The 14,550-nt window shown below is 34.6% G+C and overlaps 1 protein-coding gene and 1 pseudogene across 2 annotated transcripts; both read right to left on the bottom strand.

The window, feature by feature from the left end:
- Nucleotides 1-1,006: 1,006 nt before the first annotated feature.
- Nucleotides 1,007-3,057, bottom strand: LOC111920672 (uncharacterized; annotated as a pseudogene).
- Nucleotides 3,058-9,714: 6,657 nt separating this feature from the next.
- Nucleotides 9,715-11,547, bottom strand: LOC111920662 (octanoyltransferase LIP2p, chloroplastic). Of its 2 annotated transcripts, XM_023916237.3 has the most exons (5): nucleotides 11,329-11,547; nucleotides 11,039-11,231; nucleotides 10,665-10,929; nucleotides 10,390-10,540; nucleotides 9,715-10,179 (listed from the first exon to the last, which is right to left on the bottom strand). In XM_023916237.3, the coding sequence occupies exons 2-5, from the start codon at nucleotides 11,191-11,193 to the stop codon at nucleotides 9,866-9,868; spliced, it is 885 nt and encodes a 294-aa protein (XP_023772005.1). In that variant the 5' UTR covers nucleotides 11,194-11,231; nucleotides 11,329-11,547; the 3' UTR covers nucleotides 9,715-9,865. The 2 variants fall into 2 exon arrangements, with proteins under 2 accessions (XP_023772005.1, XP_042757262.1); XM_042901328.2 differs by having other exon boundaries at nucleotides 11,039-11,547.
- Between the last annotated feature and the right edge of the window lie 3,003 nt (nucleotides 11,548-14,550).

Raw genomic sequence — 14,550 nt, 5'->3', positions numbered from 1 at the left:
ATACATTATGTTTTGATCACATATGTAAAACTTATAACTTTGTAAATACAATGTTTGTTGTTGTACTTTGATTACTATTATGCATTTTTGTGATACTATACATGAAGTCCTCCACCCCTAAATGCTTTTGTCGTTCTGGTTTGGGGGTGTGACAATTCCATTTTAGGGAAAGATACAATGCAACTCTAGAGAAACTCCCACTCCATGAATCCATGCACACACCACCATACAACGAGGATAGAAAACAAAAACCAGAAGTCCATAGCACAAAGGGCCATACGGCCAGAAATTCATAGGAATCTGAATCTCGTTATAAGAAACTATTACGCATAGACTTGGTCAGGAAATATATTAGACTCGGTTATTCAAGATAACGCAAAATTATGAGGTTCACAACAAACCACTAAGTTAAGTAGATCCTCAAAATCTCAAAAGAACCCACACCGGTTAGGATTAAAACCTCGAGAAAACTCTACAAGATCCAACTAAGACAGGCCAAGTGCCCGAAGGTAAGACTAGCATAAGATAAACTGACAAGGAGAACCACCACACATAGCATAAAAAAGTTTATAAAAGAAACCGAAAGCCACAACTCGAAGCAAACACAGAAACGATGAGATCATGAAACGAAAAATAGAGGTTCAACAGAACCTTTAGCATGATTGATGATTAGAAACATTAGGTTTCCTCTTAGTGTAAAACAAAACCGAATGTATTTTCTCTTAGTGTAAAACAAAATATGAATGAATTTCGTCTTAGTGTAAAACAAAATAGGAATGGATTTCCTCTTTGTGTAAAACAAAAATAGAAGTAGGAATACACTTCCAACTACTTCACAACCTCTCAATAACCAACAAATACCCAACAAAACTCAAAACGAATCCCAACCCATTGCAAAAACAAACCTTAAGAAGAGAGAGCACTTCTCTAAGACTACGCCATATGGATAGTTTTTGAAAGCTAAAACCAATAAGATACTCTCAACCAAGTACCGTCACGTCAAGCACTACGAGTTGAATTTTGGAGATGACATTTCCTTCAACAGGGGAAGGTGTGAAAATCCATGCAAGACACCCCCAACCGTCGTCGACAACCAACGTCAAAACATAATAATACAATCTTGTAAACACCAAAAAAATTCAACCATCACTCATATTAACGTCAAACCATAAGCTCAAGATTAAGTGCGTAAAAAGTTGCGTCACTTTGCGAACAGGTTAATGTATTTAGATTCTACACACTACCAAATTTCCAGAAATATAAATTTCGTAAGAAGCCAACACAATATGAGAGAGATGTGACATTTATAGTACATAAATGTATTCCTGCCACGAGTGCTCACACGCAGTACACCGTGCGCACCTGACACTTGATACGTTGAGATATGAGATGACATGGCATGATGAGATGAGGGCATATGGCAGCATCATACGGTTCACATGCATTTACATGGCACGTAATGTGCGGCGTGCGGCTCAATACCACTATAAATAACAAGTCTCGGTTGATCCTTTCTCACACCTCAACACCCCTCTCTCTCTCTCTCCCTCTCTCTTAAAAATCCATGCCAATGACTCCCGAACATCTCTCTAGTAGTGGACTTGTGGATCTACCCTAAATCAATGGTTTCATAATTCACGTGCGAGTTTTACGGCACCATTTTCAACTCTTTTTGGGTCGCGGGGTGGGGTGGGGTGGGGGCTGGATACATGTCTAAAATACAACTTTATATAGTTATCAATAATAATAGTTAGATAATTTTGCATAGCATTAGGATGATATTAGGCCTGGTAGTTATTGTGCCCAAGCTCTTTAGCTAATATTATGCCTAGTTGTTATGCTGAACCACTATGATAGATAAGATTATACATAGTTGTCACGTTGGTCAGTTGCCAGGAAACGTTGTAACTCATTATTATAGCCACTCTTTGGATAAGCTTAGTACCTAGTGTTACTATGCCCAAACTCTCGGCTATGCAAGACATACTGTATATATATATATAGACAAAACTTCAAAAATGGTCCGTGTGGTTTTTGAAAATATCAAGTTTAATCCCTAAGTTCAAAAAACCTCACAAATGGTCCCTGTAGTTTCAAAACTTTTAACATTTGGTCCTTCCGGCTAACTCCGTTACCATTTAGCCGTTAAGTAAATAGTATTTTTGTCATTTCACTACCTAGGGACCATTTATGAGGTTTTGTATTACTTTTTTTAAAATAAATAAATAAAATTTAATATACAAGGGTCCTACCTCTCTTCTCTCTCTCTCTCTCTCTCTCTCTCTCTCTCTCTCTCTCTCTCTCTCCGATTCACCGGTGGAAGAAACAACCACTGGAGATTTATCTTCTTTGACTCAAGAACACGTAACATTGCAGGGAAGAACAACGAACTGAAGAGCTCCATCTTTCCAACTTCATCAATCATAAACAGATATGTATCTTCTTTGACCTGAAAATGAAATCGAAAATCAACTTCTTACTGAGAAATTGGAGATGAAGCTAAACGAACCTGTAACTCAGGCAAAGCTAATGATTCGAATGATGCTACATCGACTCTGTATCTTCCCACAGTAGGCTATCTAATGGACTCTACACTGTCATGGAAAACTTAATTAAAACCTAATTCGACGTTGAATGATGAAAAGATATGAAGAAATGGTTACCTGGAAATGTTAATAGAAGCAAGTGGAGCAGTGCGACCATCTAACGTAACCACCTCAAACCCTACCCTCTCGCCTTCTTGTCTGATCTCAACTGTTTTGTATCCCAAATTTCATGAGTAAACAAAGGCGAAAATCAAAACATATTTGAGCGATGGAATGGTATGGAATGATAGGGCATTACGAGTGAAAAACCCTTGTATTTTCAAATTGGGATAGGAAGTTCTGAGATTCTCCAAAACCCTAGCAATCAGAGTGGTTTTACCCACGCCCTGCGGAGTCGAAGGTATATAAAGGCGATTCAAAACAAATTCAGATTCAATTTGATTCATGAAGATATGGAATCAAATGATGAATGAGACATGGAATCTATACAACTTACAGGGGAGCCAATGACGAGAAAGAATTTTATACAACGAGGAGGTGGGAGAGAGAGAGAGAGAGGTGGGACTCTTGTATATTAAATTTTATTTATTTATTTTTAAAAAAAGTAATACAAAACCTCATAAATGGTCCCTGGCTAGTGAAATGACAAAAATACCCCTTACTTAACGGCTAAATGGTAATAGAGTTAGCCGGAAGGACCAAATGTTAAAAGTTTTGAAACCACAGGGACCATTTTTGAAGTTTTGTCATATATATATATATATATATATATATATATATATATATATAATAAGTATACCGTATATATGCAACGTGAATAACAACACGATCGACCAGGGGAGGCCCCTACCACAAGAGTTATATGAGACATAATTTATCAACACGCTGATACATTTTCAGCTAGCAGCCGGCCTATAATCGTTAATTCTTAAGTGAGCGAGAGAAATATGTGTAGATCTATACGGGGATTGACTCTCCCACCTGTGGTTGCTAGCTACAACCCGACGACTAGTCGAAGCAGGCATAACTTTCTAAACAGAACGACGTCCGATGAAGCATCGTGGTATTTTCGGAATCAATAGTCATAACTCGATTATAGGAACTCATCGTAACGTTGTCAAACTAAAACTAGCTTTCATAAACTACTAATAAGAATTAATTAAGTAGTGATAGTAAACACAAACTTAGGAAAGCAAGTTTAGGTCACACTAAAACAAAACTATCATGAACTACCAATACTCTATGTAGTGATAGTTCACATAAACTCGAGGAAACGAGTTCGAATACAACATCCACTATTCTTGAGGAGCGCCTTGAGAAGCAGTGCCTACAACACGATAAAAAGAAATATTAGGAGAGTATTACCAAAATACTAACCTTGAGATAAGGTAACAAGTAAAATATACATCATTTATCCAAATCAAGATTCAAATTTAGTCACTAAACTATCTAAATCCTACTACCAAAACACTAGAAATTACACTAACACACTAATATAGGTAGATATTGCAACTAGTGCTAACTTAAGAACATCAACAAACTATGTTCACACTTACCAAACTTGTGAACTCACCAATATTATGTTTACCCTCTCAAAATTACATGTATTCCAAGGTTAACACACAAAGATAAAAGACTAACCACGGAGTACAGACAACTATCAGACTATCAAAGGAGATAGAAACTCAACATGAAGGCCTCTTCTATAAATCCAACAGTTTTGAAAGTCGTGCCGCTTGGTGTTTCCGCCACCAAGCCGAGGGTGTGATAGAGCTTTTTTAGGTTAATTAACTAGGTAAAAGAGAACTTGCTAGAGCTTGTTAGTAGTTTTCAGTAACGGCTTAGATTGAACACATCTTAAATAACCAGGTATGATTTGATTGCATAATAGGAAAGTCGTAGGGGAACTAAAACACTTTTTATTACTGAATTTTCTTAAATTTATTTCACTATAACCTCTAGCTATTTATTCACAACAAAATCCCCTTTTATTGTTTTATGAATTTTACTAGTATGTGCCTTACACAAAGAGGCATATATTTTTAAGTTGTGTCCCTGTGGATTCGACCTTGCTTCCATGTGCTAGCCATTAGTGCAACCAAGTAGTGAAATTATTATTTGTTTAAGACGTCCACGACAACGTTTTAACACTCATCATTAGTCATGGTATTTCACTTGTGTAGGAGTTCACATAGGGGATCGAAGGTAGTTAGACCTCTTATTCTTTGGAAAAACATAAAAAGAGCGGTACCCACTCATGTGAGATATGAATAAATTTTATAGAGTAATGTGGCTAAAACCATCAAAGAGATGGCCAAAAACACAATAAGGATTGTCACACCCCAAAACCAATAACGGCGGAAACGTTCTGGGCGGAGGATGTCATGTACAGTATCACAACACAGTATAATAGTAAACAAGTAAACAACATCATCCATTGCATTAAATATATAATTTTAATACAAATGTATTCTGTAGTATATAAGACACCAAAACATGATTCAAAATATAAGATGAGTCTTGTATGCGCTCCATCTTCTCAAAAGTTGGCATCGGTACCTGTCTACTGATGACCTGAGAATACAAGTTATTTTGAAGGAGTTTATCAACATTACAGCTAGTGAGTTCATAAGTATTTAGTGTCTTTGTTGTATCAAACTGTTAGAAACAATGTTTGAAGTACGAATTTGTAAACATTTGTAGTAAAAGTATGAATATGTTTGTAAGTGTTTGAACAAGTTTGTAACTCTTAGAAAACCCTATATTTTCTACTAAAATTAGCCTTCTACCAAGGCACAACTGTTTTGTATGTTTGTTTCTTATAAAAGTGTGTAATTTTCCCAAGTGTAACTATCATTATCAAAATATAGTTTGTACATTAATGTTTAGGTGAAGTAATCACTAAATAAATGTAAAGGGTAAATTAATGTAGTACTGTAGTGTTGTATTATAGGAACTACTGCTGTACTAACTACCTTAAACCTGATTTATATTAAGGTATTATGTGATTAATTGTACCATACTATCGACTATGAAACACGACAATGTAAGTCGTCAAAAGGTATGACATTTGGCACCCGAAGACCTGTCGGTCCCACTGTAGCTAGCAATAAGGTGTAGGATACTAAATCCAGTATAGATCTATACGCAAACTCACGCTCTCCCTCCAAGAGATTCCGGTGACAACTCGGGCCATGACGATGAAGGCATGCTCCGATACAATGGATCACATTTATGTTATAGTATACTTGTATATGTAATGTATGTACTTGTGTACTGAATGTATTGTTTCTCATCATAGTATCGTTGTATATGTTCTCATCCTAGTATAGTTGTATAAGTTCTCGTCATAGTATAGTTGTATATGTTCTCATCCTAGTATATTTGTATAAGTTCTCGTCGTAGTAAGTAATGACTCATGAATGAACTGACTCTTCTATGCTTCATTGAACTAGAAGTAGTAAGTAGTATAACCCTAAACTATACCGATTATAGTTTATTAGTAGACTTGTTTGTATGAGGGAATGTATTGAACTAAGATAAAAGTCTTTATATCTATACATATATACGTAATATATAACTAAGGATTCAATGACACTCGGACAAACAACCGGGTACTTTAAGACCACAACCAAACAAGGACAGGAAGTAAAGTGGGTTATCAGTTCTAAGTCCTTCAAACCTTATTTATATAACTATATATGTATTAGACATGGTTTTAACAATATATAAGTTTGAAAACTATAAAAGAAAGGTTTAGTATACAAAAGTGAATTTGATAAAGAGTTTAACATGTAAAATAGTTTGATAAGCAGTTTGAAATCATTCGTTTGGTAAAACAGTTTAAAGTATAGAAAATCCATTTGTATGCTAGTTATTAATCACATGTGATTGATCTAATAACTAACATGATTCAACTTGTATCCCCCCCCCCCTAGAAAAGAATTTAAAAACATTTAACAACATTTCAAAGGTTAATTAAAGGGGTATAAACTCACCTATAGTGAGTGGATTGTACTGAAGTGTTGGACAAGGTGTTAGGTCTCAAGTGAGGACTTGAACACAAACAATGTTCCTAATTAACATATAATAAACATATATGTATCCAATTAGACATTTAACCACTAATTAATCAAGTTAAGACACACTAGGACATGGAAACACTTTGACTCAAGTGTTATAGGTACCAACGGGTTGCATCTGAGGGTTGTATGGCATGGAATTGGAGTTTATGGCCCAAGGACCACTCCTTATGGAGTTTACGGTCCATGACCATTTCCCCATGATTTTATGGTCGTAAACTCATGGTACTAAGTGCCAAATTGTGTTTTGAGGTCTTACAAGTCATGATTGAGCATCCGATGATCAAGTCCAAGCCTTAGGAAAGCATTAGGGGCACACTAAGACTACCTTGTAGAGTTTACGGCCTAACGACCACTTCCTTAGGTTTTTACGGCCGTAAAATCTCATGGGGACTTTTTTTGATTGTTGTTTAAGGTCCTAAACACTTCTAGGAAGGATCAAGGTTGGCATCCAAGGCTTAGGAAGGAATTAGAGTCCATTTAGCCACCTTAAGGGGGGTTCACGGCCCAAGAACATCCTTGGCCATGAACTCCTTTATTCTTATGATTCTTGATGATTTCAAAGTGTTATTAAGTTCATATTAAGCACACAAGAAGCTAGGGAAAGTGTACTTACAAGATAGAAGCTCGATTGAGTGTTTAAGGTCCAAGAACACTAGTGTGTGTTCTTGGTGTTTTGAAGATCTAAGTGAAAAACAATAATGAATGGATGAAATGATGTATAAACACTAGGTGATAGGTTATAACAACAAATCAAGTCGAGAAATACTTACGTTTTCGGAAGATCGGGTGAAGAACGGGATGATAGTTGAGAGAGAATGGGGAGTGTTCTTGAGGGTGAAACTGAGAAATGAGCCAATTGGGGAGTAAACTCATGTCTAAGCCATGAGTTCACGGCCAAGCTCCGTTCACGGCCCAAACTCTTTTTGTTTGGCCGTGAACACCTAACTAAGGTGTTGATTGTTCCATTGCTATCCCGATATTCTAGAAATCACTTCCTTTTATCCGTTTGGTTCATGAATAATTAATAAAACTTACTCAAACGGACTTTAAACCGGCTAAAAATTAGCAGATATGTAATTGACTTTTAATTGCAGTGCTTGACTTTAGAGTTTGTACGAATGTAAATTCCGGGTTGTCACAAGGATGTCTACAAGAAAGTCAAAGAGCATAGAGAATCTTTATTGTGGAGTGAGGAAGTACGAGCAAAAGTCAAGGCAAAATAATACTCCCTCTGTCCAATAATTATTGTCCATTTTTTACTTTTGAAGTCTTTATTCGTCAACTTTGACCTTAAATATTTTTATTTGTGTTATGAATTACTTGATGAAACTCATTACAATGAAAAGACATTTAAAACACAATCCATTCATATATTTTGCATCAAGTATTATATATCTCAAACGAAAATATTTAAGGTCAAAGTTGAAAAAATAAAGACTTCAAAAGTAAAAAACGGACAATAATTTTTGGGACGGAGATAGTAATTTTTTTTTATTTAAGATAATATTAACTTATTATATTGATTCATCAAAAATAAGTTTATAAAAAATTAAGTTTTATTTATATAAAAAATATAGACGTATGGCTATTAATGTTTACCCTTAGCAAGTTCCATCTACCTTCATCTTCTTTGAAGATCCATTTGCAACCCAAAATGGATAGAACCTTATGGCAAATCAAACAATACCCAAGTATTGTTCTCTAAAATTGATGATAATTCATCATAGATTTCCTTTTACCAAAATGCAACATCTCGAGTTTCATGGCCACTTTAAAGGTTTTTCAATGATGCTCAATACTATAACAATAACAGTATTAAAATCCAAGGTCGTCTCTCGATCCATTTGCAACACAAAAAGACAATCTCAAGATCAAGCAGGACCACCGCAAGGGACGCTGCCTAGGATCTTGTAATGGGAACCCCCCCCCCCCCCCCCCCCCCCCCCCTCCCCCTTTCTCATTTAGTCGAACCGAGATCAAACTCGTTTTATACAAACATGCACTCTACACCTCCTAACTTATCTAAAATCAAGAATTAAACTTTATTGGTAATCTGTAAATTTCATTATACTAAAATGACTTGATGGCATTAAAATCACCAACATTAGATGAAACTGTTAAACTTTCTCTTCTCCTCGACATAAGAAACTTATCCATGCTATCCACATGATGGTGTTATGGTTCATTTGGAAAACAAGGAACAATCAAAATCTTTAATAATAACTCATTGGTGGGTTGTGTGATTAACAAAAATCAAGGTGAACTCTTTCCTTTGGATCAAGAACAAAAGTAAAGCGAGTTGTTGCGTGTTTCCGGTGTGTACAGTATAGCACGTTTTGTGTGACTTTTGAATCCTTTTTTTCTTTCCTGCGGGGCTATGGTAGTTATATTCTTAGGATGGCTGCCATACTTTTACTCCTCGTATAGAATCAATTGCTCTTTATTTTGTTTCAACAACTTAGGGTGAGGTTTTTTTCCCCTTTCTGTTTTATGGAACTCTTTACATGTCAAGTTATAAAGTTGTTTTGAAGCTATATAGAAGTATTTCAATATTTGTCAAGGGGATAAAATTTGGATCTACATTCATTGTGATCACGTTATTGGTTGTGAAATCCTAACTGAAATAAGCCTTACTACAGATGTCATTTATAATAAGGGGTTTATTAGCTTGGTGAGTTGAAGGGTATATTTGCAAATTTTCCGTATGTGGCTTGGTTTTTTTTACCCTTTTACCCTAGTGAAGATGCCCCTGTTCAATTCTATGCAGGTGACAATTATGATGCTTTCAGATGAAGTTCAAAGGTGCTGCTCTGTTAGATGGCTTTGGTGAGAATGTTATACAGCTGAAGTAAGGTAGACCTCTTAAAATTTAAAAGTTTTCATCAAAATACTTCAAAAGATGACAAAGTACAGGAAAACAAGCAAGTAGAACTAAATGCGAAATAGACATTTATTAAATGCTTAAAAAAAAGATTACACAAATGATAAGGATAAAGTCATGAAGAGTCATGCACTTGAATACTCTTTTTTTTTAATATCTTTGTATCTCCTCATGAGAAATCTTCAAATCTTAAACTCTCAAATGCTAAAAGTCTAAAACGATCAAAGGGTTATATAAATATCAGGAAAAATAAGTTATATAAATATCAGGAAAAATAAGTTTATCGAACAAAAACTTATAGATTGCTGATATGACATGACATGATAATTGATAAAGGTTTTTCATTTCCTCTATTACCTAACCATGGATACTGACCTATAAGACAGGTCAAGTTGAAAAACTTCACAAAACTCCTTCACTAATGAATCATGAGCAATATCAATGAGTTTACCATCATCATCATCATCATCATCATCATAAAAAGATTTTAAAAAATGTTTATTAGACCCTCTCATAAGCCCCTTGATGCTTCCAACTCCTCGGTCTCGTATTCCACAAGGAATTATTTGTTCAAAAGGTGAAAGATCAGTACAAACATTCAAAGCTAACCCATGATATGTTAGCCATCGTGAAACCCGTATCCCAATCGCCGCTACCTTTTTGTCCCCTACAAAATAAATACACATTTGTTATGCGAGACTACTGATAGACTGTCAGTCTGGACAACAGACTTTCTAGGGCTATTTTTAATGATGAGAATAACCGGGTAAGGGTCGCATTCACTTTCTTTTATACATAGAATTGCATTATTTTTCTCCATCGGATGTTTTGGGTATTGGATATCAGTCTAATGTTTGTCAAACACAGTATAACTTACCAACCCAAACTCCAGTTAAACCGTCGATCCGTGAAGCCTTGAGAGAGAAGGCTGAGAAAAGTACCCGGATTACTACCTCCTCAAGTGCCCTGAGGTACCAATGAAGATCCATCTTTTGGAAACGAAGATTCAAGATCGGGTACATAACTAGCTAAAATCAAATGATTCTTTTAACACAAAAGTTATAAGTTTTAACCCTAAATAGTATCAAATCAATAAAAAATTAAAAACTGTTTCTTTTTTGTACAGAATGTTTGATCGAGTAAATCGTCTACCTGTCCTGGCCCATGATAAGTAACTTCACCACCACGTTCTGTTTGATACAATGGCAAAGGAGAATCTTTAATGTCGAAATTCAAGTTGTTTTCAGTGCTAGCAGTACCCAATGTATAAACAGGTTGATGTTGGAGTATAATCAAGGAATCAGAATCGTCTTCATTGATATCAATCAATGTCTTCCGTTTCTCAACAATCGATTGTTGCCATGACCATGCTTCCGCAAATGGAACCACCTCTTTGTACATATCGTAACATTCGCATCTATATATAACATGATTTATATAACAACATTCAAATTGAAGAAAAAAGAAAGGTGTTAGGTAATGAAGGCAAGGTGTTTGATAAAATGCTTGAATGAGTAGGATTATACCTTCTTCTGGTGGTGTGTTGGATTAATGAATCGGATTCGGCGGTGGTGATCTGCGAAACTGATGGTTGTTGTGATGTGTTTCGTCGGTTTGAATGAGAGCGGAGCTTCCATGGTGAAATCGAGAAGCTCAAAGAAGAGTGAAGTGACGCAATCATGAAATCGATGTAATGGGTATCCTAGGATGTATCTGAAACTGGGGAATATCGTAGGAAGATCAAAGCGTGTTTGATTGAACCATTGAATTGAAAAGATTTGGAATTGCGGAGTAAACAAGAGAGTATTCGGAATACATTTTATTTTGACGAAATTGGGAACGAAAAGCGTTGTCCACTGTTAAACCATTGAATCTGAGGGTTCAAATTAGAAACTAGATAGCAAGATACTTAATTGCCGCCGTCAAGAATTGATGATCAGGCGTCCGGCGGGAGGTGGTCTGGTGATGGGGCAGTATAACGGCGAAGGGCAGGGTAATTGAAATTATAGAATTCTGTCGATTGTCATGTATATTGCAAGAGTTAACAATTTATATGTATGTATTAATTTATTTGTTTAATATGATATTTGTTTATAGTTTTTTATAATTAAAAAAATCAATAATAATAGTTTATATTTCTTTTCTTGCTATGAATTTAGATTTTGAAAATCTAAAGAAAGATTGACGATTTTTTTTATTTGCATGCCATTGTTATAATCATTTTTTTTTAAATGTAATTTCATAATAAGAATTTAATAAAATTAAGTTGTAATATAAATGATAGTACAGTATTATTGACTAGTTTATAACCCGTGGAAACCACCGTTATAAAATTACTTAAATTTTTATAATAAAAAATTATAATTATTAATCAATTATTTTAAATAATTCATTTTAAATAAATTATTAATTAAAAGATATCTCAAAATTTTAAAGTTATTATAACTTCAAATTTAACATATAATTAGAAAATGTAAATTTGAATTTTAAAATGAATTGTCTAATATATCTACATGACACATGACATAATATTAACGATAAGTTGTGTTAGAATGACACTTAGAATAGGGATCTCTTATACCTTTTTCTCGAATATTAAAATTAAAGAAATGGAAAAGAATGGAAGAGAAAAAAAGAAAAAGAATAAGAATAATAACGGAAAAAGAATTTAATGTCTCTTATACCCTTTTCTCGAATATTAAAATTAAAGAAACGGAAAAATATAGAAGAGAAAAAAAAACACAAAATAATGAAGAAAAATAACCCAAAAAAAATTATTTAGTTGTGTTTTCAAATTGGCAGAAAAATTGTATATTCTCAAGTAAGAATGAATGAAAAAAAAAAAAAAAAAAAAAAAAAAAAAAAAAAAAAAAAAAAACTCTTAAAAGGTTACATACATCATGCTAAAAGTAATACGGGAGTGTTTCTTTTCAAGTTTTCATGCTAAATTTTTTTTGACAAAACTTATTTTTGATTTTTTTCTTTTTATAAAGGATTCATTTATTTCTATCTATCTCCACTTATTTCTCTCATCTAATCATTTTTTCAATCATTGTTTTTACTAATCATTTTATTTTTTTTTACTAATCATTACTACTTTTAATTATTTTAATAATTAAATAATGATTGCATAGTTATTATTAATAGTTTTTTAATATATAGTTATTTAATATTTATTAAAATATTTTTTTTTTGGTTTATTTATAGATAACTTTTTTATATATTTTTTTAAGATACATAAATATTTATAAATCTATTTACTAAAATATTTTTTCTATTTTTAATTCTATAAAGTATGATATATATATATATATATATATATATATATAAAAGTTATTAAATTAAGATATTTTATTTTATTATATATTGTGACAACCTGAAAAACTTTTGCTTGAAAGCTCAGTCAGTTAACTCAACTCGGTGACAGACTCACTCATGCTATCATTTAGCACAATTTAGAGTCTCTTTGAGTGTTCTGAGCCTAGTACACTTAAGGAATAAGTGTTAGAAAGTACCTGCTAGAGACATTGTTGAACTAATCCAGCCTTAACCTCATCAAGAAGAGTTCACGGCCTCAAGCACTTGAGTTTACGGCCGTAAACTCAAGGAGGGCTGTAAACTCCCCTTTATAGGCTCATATCCTTCAACTTTTCTTCATTCTTTCACTTCCTCCTCAAGAACACCCATTTCTCTCTCAACTATCATCCCGATCTTCATCCTTGATCTTTAAAAATCGTAAGTGTTCTTTCTCTAGTTTGTTGTTAATCCTTCTTAACTAGCATCATTTCATGATTTCATCCATGAAAATCATGTTTTCATAGATCTTCAAGTTCCACCAAGAACACCAAGAACACACACTAGTATTCTTGGCCAAGATCGACCATTTTGAGCCTCTATATCGTAAGTGCTCTTCCATACACTTGTTATCTAGTTAGGAATCATTCTTAGAGCCTTGAAAACATCAAAAACACAAGGACAAAATGTCACAATTGGCCTATTTGGCTAGGAAATTTCATTCTTAAGTAAGCAAGGACTCTTGTGAGACTTGTGCTAACACACCTAAGTGTTCAATATGAGTTCCTAAGGAGACATATAGTGTTAGAATGCAAATCTCTCCAAGTATGTGAAATCTCTCCCAAATCTCTCTAAGTATCCGAAATCTCTCTAAGAATAGTGAATCTCTCCCAAATCTCTCCAAGAATAGTGAATCTCTCCAAATCTCTCCAAGTATATGAAATCTCTCCCAAATCTCTCTAAGTATATGAAATCTCTCTAAGAATAGTGAATCTCTCCCAAATCTCTCCAAGAATAGTGAATCTCTCCCAAATCTCTCTAAGTATGTGAAATCTCTCCAAGAATAGTGAATTTCTCCAAGTATGTGAAATCTCTCCTAAATCGCTCCACAGATCTCAAATCTCTCTCAAATCTCCCTAAGCACCTTCCTTAGTCAAAAACAACTCAAAATCGGAAGAGGAAACCCCAAAAGGACCCTCTTGGTCCGAACTCCTCTTAGTCTTGAACCTCTTGGACCGGAACCCTCCTGGTCCGGAACCTCTTAGTCCGGAAGGTCTTCTAAGGAGGCCAAGAGGAAGCTCATCTCGAAAGCCTCTCATCGGATAGGTTCGCAGCTCGGGAAGTTCTTACCCCACTTCGGTTTGGAAGCACCTCTGTCCGGACCACTGATCGCTTCTGACTTCGGAACTCCGCCTGATGACGCCGGAAAGTACTGTTTACTTCGGAACTCGTTCAACACCTCCGGAACCCCCCTGCCAACCACTTCGGAACCTCGCAGACCCTCCCCTCCCCTCCGGAATTTAACTAAGGGCTTCGGAATTTGCATAAGGGCTCCGGATTTCACCTTATGACTTCGGATTTTGGATTATTCCGGACCTTTTTATCATTTTAAGATATTTTGAGGTCGGAAATTCCACCAAACTCGTGTTTTTCTTAATTGAGACCCCTAAAACCATTATTTTATGCTAAAATTAATTATTTTAAGCATACTCTTCATAAAAATAAATGGTTGGGATTTAGGAAA

Source organism: Lactuca sativa, chromosome 4 (genome assembly GCF_002870075.4).
Source record: "Lactuca sativa cultivar Salinas chromosome 4, Lsat_Salinas_v11, whole genome shotgun sequence".
NCBI classification, from domain to species: domain Eukaryota; kingdom Viridiplantae; phylum Streptophyta; class Magnoliopsida; order Asterales; family Asteraceae; genus Lactuca; species Lactuca sativa.
Note: the sequence above shows the minus strand (reverse complement) of the source record. Positions and strands in the feature narration are given on the sequence as shown.

What these genes read in the sequence shown, in the direction of transcription:
- LOC111920662 (XM_042901328.2), bottom strand. Translation starts at nt 11,193, where the DNA reads ATGATTGCGTCACTTCACTCTTCTTTGAGCTTCTCGATTTCACCATGG. An exon ending in CTTATCATGGGCCAGGACAG is followed by an intron (nt 10,541 to 10,664) that starts GTAGACGATTTA and finishes ATTTGATTTTAG; the next exon opens with CTAGTTATGTACCCGATCTT. An exon ending in TTTAACTGGAGTTTGGGTTG is followed by an intron (nt 10,180 to 10,389) that starts GTAAGTTATACT and finishes TTTATTTTGTAG; the next exon opens with GGGACAAAAAGGTAGCGGCG.